Here is an 8,233-nt window from a genome sequence, read left to right on the forward strand (position 1 = left end):
ATCATCATCATCATCATCATCATCATCATCATCATCATCATCATCATCATTCTGACCCAGATTAACAATGTCCACTAACAGGGATTTTGGATTTTCAGCCAGTAGTGATTCAGCTCTAGTCAATTATGGGCCTTTTCACAATACGCAATTATAACACAATAATTTTGCTCTAACTGCAATAGGTGCATCCTATGAAATCCTGGGATAGGTAGTTTAGGGAAGCAGTAGAGCTCTCAAACTGCGAATTCTACATTTGTTGTTGTGAATTATACCATACCTCTCTCTGAACTACAGATGGAGTCAGTGTGGCACAGTGGTTTGAACGCTGGACTACAACTCTGGAGACCAGGGTTCAAATCCCCGCTAAGCCACGGAAACCCACCTTGGGCAAGTCATACACTCTCGGGGGTTGCTTCATTGGCATTCTCCACTGTAAGGCACTAGAGCTTTGTAGAAGATCCTTCTAATTAGCTCACCAAACTACAAATCCCTGGGTTCCATAGAACAGAGCCTTGGCTGTTCAAGTGGGATCATAGCACTATCACTGTAGAGTGGATACGGCGGAGCCCATGTTGATCCCTTCGGGTCAGTTTTACCTCTGCCCATAATTATTGTAAAATCTTCTTCCTCAGATGCCTCTCCCATTTAATTTTATGCATTTATCTATTTTATTGTTTGTATGTCCACTGCTTTGATTTAGATTTCCTGCATGGCAGGGGGTTGGACTGGATGGCCATTGCAGTCTCTTCCAACCCTATGATTCTATTCTATATAAATAAAGCATAATAATTATTATTATTATTATTATTATTATTATTATTATTATTTATGTAATTTTTAAATATCTTTATCTTTTTAAAATGTTTTATTTTTAAAATAACTATCTGTTTTAATATTGTAATCATTTCATTCCTTTTTAACGTACTTTTTCCCTATGTTTTTAACTTTCCTGTTTCTTTCCATGTTGTGAAGCTGCTCTGAGTCCCAGTTCTGGGGAAAGAGTGGGATACAAATAAATATAGTAAACAAACAAACATTTATTTATTGAAGGGATTTCTATCCTGCCTTTCGCCCCAAAAAGTATTCAAGGCGACTTGCGGTAATTTAAAAAGACAGATGTACAACACTGATTAGAATCATAGAATCGACCACAAGGGCCATCCAGTCCAACCCCATTCTGCCATGCAGGAACTCTCAATCAAAGCATCCCCAACAAATGGCCATCCAGCCTCTGCTTAAAGACCTCCAAGGAAGGAGACTCCACTACACTCCGAGGGAGTGTGTTCCACTGTTGAACAGCTGTCAGGAAGTTCCTCCTAATGTTGAGGTGGAATCTCTTTTCCTGCAGCTTGCATCCATTGTTCCGGGTCCTATTCTCTGGAGCAGCAGAAAACAAGCTTGCTCTCTCCTCAATATGACATCCCTTCAAATATTTAAACAGGACCTGGTTTCCAGACCTTTCACCATTTTAGTTGCCCTCCTTTGGACATGCTCCAGTTTCTCAATGTCCTTTCTGAATTGTGGTGCCCAGAACTGGACACAATATTCCAGGTGGGGCCTGACCAGAGCAGAATACAGTGGCACTATTACTTCCCTTGATCTAGACACTATACTTCTATTGATGCAGCGTAAAATTGCATTGGCCTTGTTAGCTGCCACATCACACTGTTGACTCATGTTCAACTTGTGGTCTACTTGGACTCCTAGATCCCTTTCACATGTTGTCTCCTTAAGCCAGGTGTCCCCCATCCTATATCTGTGCATTTCATTTTTTCGCCCTAAGTGCAGTACCTTACATTTCTCCCTGTTGAATTTCATTTTGTTAGCTATGGCCCAACTTTCTAGTTTATTCAGGTCATTTTGAATTTTGATCTCTGGAGTATTAGCTACTCCTCCTAATTTGGTGTCATCTGCAAATTTGATAAGTGTGCCCCCAATTTTGTCCTCCAAGTCATTGATAAAGACATTGAACAGTACTGGGCCCAGGACAGAGCCCTGTGGGACCCCACTGGTCACTTCTCTCCAGGATGAAAAGGAGCCGTTGTTGAGCACCCTTTGGCTTTGGCCAGTCAACCAAGTACAAATCCATGTAACATGAGTGGCCCCATGAGTGACTGGTGAGGTAAGAATTTGGGACGTTGCAAAGTTCTCTGGAGGCTTTAAGTCAAAACAGACCTTAGGCTAGTCTCCAGCCCAAATCCCAAGGCAGCCAAGCAGATTGAAACCAGAAGCGATGCTTAGAAAAGGCCAACACTGGTTGGTAAATATGCCACGCGGTGCGGTCTCAAGCCCAGCGTTACAGTTAACCCTTGGTAGCCCTGCATTTGTTATCCACGGATTCAAGCGTCCACGGCTCGGAAATAGTCAAATTAAGCCTAAATTCCAGAGGGCAAACCTTGGTTTTGCCCTTTTATATAAGGGACACCATTTGACTAGGCCACTGTATTTAATGGGACTTGAGCATCTGGGGATGTTGGTATCCGTGGAAGGTTCTGGAACCAAACCCCAGCGGATACCAAGGGCCCACTGTAGAAATAGAAATAGAGCAGGTGGGTTTTTAAGTCTGTTTTTAACTTAACTATATTTTATGTGGTTTTATATTAATTTTATTGTATATATTTAATATGTGATTTTTGTATAGAGATGTTTGAATTGTTTGAATTTTGTAATCGCTTTAAAGGTTTTCTTGGCGAGAGCCGCCTTGGGTGCCTCCGGGGAGAAAGGTGGGAGAAAGGCGCAATCTCTTTGATGGGACTTGAGCATGGCTCACAGCTAAAACTCCCCTTCCCAGAATTCCCTCGCACTGAACTGTGGCAGTGAAAGTGGCGTCAAACTGGATGATTTCTGCAGTGCGGAGGCAGCCTAGGGGAGTGTTTGTAGCTTTTCTGTGGTGATGGCCTGACATGGGCTGCATCCATCCACACTGGAGAAAGAACTCTGCTCTGGGCCCAGCACAAACTCCAACTCCCAGAATTCTCTAGCCCTGTGCCAGAAAAAGTTAAAGTGGTGCTAAACGGGGTTATTTCTCCAGTGTGGATGCAGCCATGGGGCCTTTTCCTGGCTTGTTGGGCTCCTCGTTGTGCTTGTTTTGTGGCGTTTTGGGTGTCGTTGGACTTTGCCTTGAGGCCTCTCTGTGGAAAGAGCCACCTCATTCTCAACCAATAGGAAGACGCCGACTAGCCCGCCCTCCCTTGGCTCCGCCCCCGTCGCCAAGCCCCGCCCTTTGTCTCTCATTGGCCGCCTCTTTGGTCACGCGGCCTGAAGGGTGGGTTCGCGGCGGAGCTGTTTTGCCTCTCCGCGCGACCCGTAGTTGTTGGTGTTTTTCCGAAGCTAGAGCCGCCGCTTTTGACGGTGCTTCCCCTCCTCCTCCTCCTCCTCCGCCGGCGATGTCGCGGGAAGAGTCCAGCTCGAAGGCCGTGACTGTTCGCGATGTGCAGCTCCTGATGAAGAAGAAAGAGGAGATCGAGGCCCAGATCCAAGCCTACTATGAAGTCCTGGAGGATGTAAGCGCGGCGCCGCACTGGAGAAAGCATCTGGGGCTGCATCCACACTGGAGAGATAAACCGGTTTGGCACCGCCTTAATTGCCTTGGCTCAAGGCTATGGAATTCTGGGAGTTGGAGTTTGTTGTGGGCCCAGAGCGGAGCTCCCAGAATTCCATAGCCTTGAACCAGACAAGAGTTAAAGGAGTGCCAAAAACGGGTTATCTCTCCAGTGTGGATGCAGCCCTAGTAGCTGTGTTAGTCTGCTTCAGCATAAAAAGGGACTACAACTCCCAACATCACCTGGGATGCTTCTGATGAGGGGTCTTGTAGTCCAAATCGGGAGGGCACCAGCTTAGGACAGGCTGGCTTCAGCATCTGCAGGAGGCCAAGCTTCCTGTCTATTAGCAGGGACTCCAGAAGCCTTTTCATCTCGAGGTACGTCGACACTGGAGAAATCATGCACTTTTGGACACCTTAACTGCCATTGCTCCATTCTACGGAATCCTGGGATTTGTAGCGTGGGTGAGCTGTCGGCCCTCTTTGGCAGAGAAAGCGCAAGAAGACCCTGTCAAACTACAATTCCCAGGGGTTCCATCCAATGGCACAGTTGGATTCTGTTTTGAAGGCCCCACAGCACTTACTGGATTTCCTCCCAGGTCAGCTCCCAGAGGTCTGCAGCCATTGCTATTTATTTGATGGCTTCCAGCTTTTATAAACAGCGGGATTCTTCTTTCCTGCAGTAGAATAGATGTATTCCTGCATAATTTGCTGAGCCTGCCCATGTGAGCTCTGTGTGTGTCTTTTTCAGAAGGGTACTTGTGTTGGTCTGTTGTCAGAACCAAGAGTTGTGTTCCACATGGACTTCTTATAGCTATCAGATATTTTTGTTCAGCTATTTTTTGGCTTGAGTGACCTCCCCAGCATATAAAATTAACACAGCATTCATTGTAAAGCGGTTGCTTGCTCAATAAAAGTCAAGCAATATAAAATCCACTTTCCATTGACTGCATTTTTTACACATTTAGTTGGGAATAAGCCCCATTGAATTCAGTTGATAAGCTGTGCGCTTTATAACAAGATCCTTCTTCTGTGACTCCTCCAAGAAAGATCTGAAAGGCCACTTAACTGTATTCTCTTTTTATTCTGCAGCAAAAAGGGGTTGGGATGAATGAACCTCTTGTGGATGTTGAAGGCTACCCGCGTGCGGATGTTGATCTTTACCAAGTCCGGACGGCACGACATAACATCATCTGTAAGTATCCAGTCCTTAGTTCCCTTGATATTTAGTTCAAACTCATTACCATTGTGTTCAGGAGTACAGCCTGATTTGACTTTCTCTTCACTTGGAGAAGGAGGTGGGAATCGAAAAAGGAGAGAAGCAAGAACCTGCCAAGAGTCTGACTTGTGGAAACACATGTGGTTTGTGTATAACTACTTAATTCCCTCACTGTTTCAGGTCATGTTCAAACGCCCAGCCCATTACCAACATACCATGCTCTCATTGCCTCCCAGCAGACTTTTTGTATTGCAGTGTCGAATACACATACAATACACAACAATAATTTACCTTATTTCCTCTAATATGCATTCAATAGTAGATATACAGAAGTCTAGAACTTTACAGGGAGGTTCTTTTTTGTTGCACATTTTCCATCACTGGGGTTCAGACATTTTTGCCAAACTTTAGCAAACCATCCAGAGATGTGCTGGTGAATCTACCTGCTGCCCATCTCATCTTAACTTGTGGGTGCTCTTTGTCTCTAGGCTTGCAAAACGATCACAAGGCTTTGATGCGAGAGGTAGAAGAGGCTCTCCACCAGCTTCATGCCCAGGATAAGGAGAAGCATGCAAAAGATGAGGCGGAAGCTCGAGCCGAAGCTATGAGCCAGACCTTGCCTCAGCCTTTTGCCAAGGTGAACGCCGTCACCCCAGGATCCCCAGCCAGCCTTTCGGCAAGTACTGATTCTCCTTGCTCTTGGTAGCCATCCATCTTTTCACTGGTTTTCAAGCTAGTTACCAACTTGGCACTCAAGGGCAAAACACATTGACTCTGTCACTCTCTGCTTCTCTCTGAAGGGATTGCAAGTTGATGATGAGATTGTGGAGTTTGGCTCTGTGAATACTCACAACTTTCAGTCGCTGCAGAACATTGCCACAGTGGTACAGCACAGTGAAGGGGTAAGTGATCTGGGCCTTTGCCACTAGGCAAATGGTCTATGTAGTCAGATGCATAACAATGACAACAGGTTCCCAGGGAGGTCAGAAAGGCACTATCCTTGTTGTCCTTCTGTTGCCATGCTAAAACCTTTTTATTCAAGACAGGCTTTTTGAAACAGTTTTTAAAGAATGGGCAAGGAGATCCTGTATCGTTTTAATGAACTGTTTTAAATAGCTTTTTATTTTTTTAATTGTATTTTATTTCTTTAACTAGAGTGTGAATTGTTTTAATATTGTAAAAAGTTTACAGTGTGGTGTTACTTCTTTCGGCCTTCTCCACCTACAGAAACCATTAAGTGTGACCGTGATCCGTGGAGGAGAGAGACTGCACCTGGGTCTCACACCAAAACGCTGGAATGGCAGAGGGCTTCTTGGGTAAGCCAAATAACCTTATCAGGTTGTGAAGGCTACATTCTTTGTGTGTGATACTTTGGGGAATAATTCTGGATACTTCCCATCCCCTGGACCTGAACATCACCCTGCATAATGCTTCTCCCTTCTGTGTGTGTTGAATGTTGAGGATCGTAAGCTAGAAAAACGTGGGTTTTCCCCTTCAATCATACACTTGTAGAGTTGGAAGAGGCCTCATGGGCCCTCAAGTGAAATCCCTTGCTCAATGCAGGATCTCCAGCTAAAGCATTCCCAGTAGGGAGCTGTCCAGCCTCTTTTTGAAGACCTCCAGAGAAGGAGACTCCACCATCTCTCTAGGCATTTGGTTCCATTGCCAAGCCACTCTTACTGTCAGGAGGTTCCTTCTAATTTTCAAATGAAATCTGCTCTCTTGAAACTTCACACCATTAGACCTGGTTCTCCCCTTTGTGGCAGCAAAGAACAGGTCTGTCCTCTCTGGGACAGCCCTTGAGATATTTTAGGAGTCCAAACATGTCACACGCACACACCCCAGTCTTCTCTTCACCAAGCTGAACGTTCCATAAAACTCCAAATTCCAGGATTCTGTAGGATGGAGCCATAGCAAGTGGTATCAAACTGCATTATTTCTACAGTGTAGCTACAGCCTTAATTGAAAAGAAGGGTATGCTGTTTGTGCTAGTTGTTTTGGGATGAAGAAATGCTGTTGGTTATAGATTAAAAAATTATAGTTGCCAAAGGCCTAATCTTTCTCTTCCTTCCCATTTCCAGTTGTAATATTCTTCCTCTGCAAAGATGAGTTCCAGTGACAAAGCTCCCAACAACTTGGTGCCATTTCAGTTTTGAGTCGACCATGTAACTTGAATAAACTGGAGTGCGGAACATGAATTGTGGAGGTGTTGGAGTTTCCTACCAAAGAGGTTTATAGAGTTACACATAAAAGCAGTTTATAACTGTACTGATTCATAGGGTTAGTTTGGCTTGTTCTCCTGCCATTTATTTGAAAAAGGAAAGGGGAAAAAATGAGGCGTGTTGCTTTATTTTGGAATTTGGTAACTTATTCTGGGACCTCCTTTTTATTCTTTCCTGTTTGTTTCTGGGTTTACCAGTAAAGATTTATCTTAGCGTTCACAGTAGGGTTTTCTCTGGTTTCACTGACTGCTTGTAAATCATTTATTGAGAAATAATATAGGAAAATTGGCAGTTATGGTACTTCACATTGACATAATAAAGTCATTTTGAATAAACTTTTCTGTTAAAAAATGTGGGTGTTCAGCTTATTGTGACTAGCAGCCCAGGCTTGTGTGTGTGTCTCTTTTGAAGTAAATCGCATTTGCCCCAGGTAAGAATGTATAGGATTGCAGTCCTAATCTAGATTTTACAAAAACTGGTTTTAATTTAGTTACAACTTGCTTGTTTCAAATGGATGGGTGGAGTGTAGTTTACGTTGGCTTTCATTTTTTGTCTTGGTCATAATGAAGCTTCCTTTATATTAAATAATGTATGATTCTATGAAATCATATAAAGTACCTATTCCCCCCTGCCCCAGTGCTGTTTAGATTTTAGATAGGGAGTCTGTTATCAGAGATGTACAGTCTGATAGGCACTATTTTTTTAAAAAAAGGAATGCAAAATGTTATAGTTTGCTAAGCAGAAATGACTGTATTAAATGTGGTTAGTCAACAGTTTTACAGGGGTGAGCAAAAAGTAGATGGGGTCTACAGATCTGTATGTGATCTGCAGTTCATCACCAGTTTGTCTGACTCCCAATGATTTAATAGCAGCTTCAAGAGTTTAATCGTTCAATATTTGGTCCTCAGCTCATATCAATCTTGGCCAGCAAAGACAAGCGTGGGGAATGATGGGATTTGCATTCCATCAGCAAGGGGAAGGCTACCCTGTTCCCTAACACTGTCCTAATGCTATGGTACAGAGAGGATAAATATGTAGGACACAGCCCTGTCATCGGTGTTATAGTAAATTCCAGCTACAATTCTGATTAAATTCTGTACAGGCATACCTCAGTTAACAAAGCCAAGTCTGTTTAGCCCCTTCTTCTCCTCTGTCTAGCTGGAAGTTGGCTTTTTTCAAGCAGCAACAGCACTGGGACTGAAGTTTGGATGGAGAAATTCTGATGTTGGTGTCTGAGTGCAGTGTCTCTGC

The 8,233-nt window shown here is 43.8% G+C and overlaps 1 protein-coding gene across 2 annotated transcripts in view; it reads left to right on the forward strand.

Moving 5' to 3' along the window:
• PSMD9 (proteasome 26S subunit, non-ATPase 9) overlaps positions 1–6,958 on the forward strand; it is a 10,921-nt gene extending 3,963 nt beyond the window's left edge. Inside the window, exons 2-7 of one of the 2 annotated variants that reach the window (XM_042441945.1) lie at positions 3,331–3,503; positions 4,634–4,736; positions 5,249–5,436; positions 5,561–5,662; positions 5,988–6,076; positions 6,842–6,958. In XM_042441945.1, coding sequence (XP_042297879.1) covers positions 3,387–3,503; positions 4,634–4,736; positions 5,249–5,436; positions 5,561–5,662; positions 5,988–6,076; positions 6,842–6,869 — 627 coding nt within the window. In that variant the 5' untranslated portion in view covers positions 3,331–3,386 and the 3' untranslated portion in view covers positions 6,870–6,958. Of the gene's footprint in view, positions 1–2,797; positions 3,504–4,633; positions 4,737–5,248; positions 5,437–5,560; positions 5,663–5,987; positions 6,077–6,841 lie in introns of those variants that run through there. The other variant, XM_042441944.1, reaches the window with a different exon arrangement.
• The last annotated feature ends 1,275 nt before the right edge of the window (positions 6,959–8,233 follow it).

Source organism: Sceloporus undulatus, chromosome 10 (assembly GCF_019175285.1).
Source record: "Sceloporus undulatus isolate JIND9_A2432 ecotype Alabama chromosome 10, SceUnd_v1.1, whole genome shotgun sequence".
NCBI lineage: Eukaryota > Metazoa > Chordata > Lepidosauria > Squamata > Phrynosomatidae > Sceloporus > Sceloporus undulatus.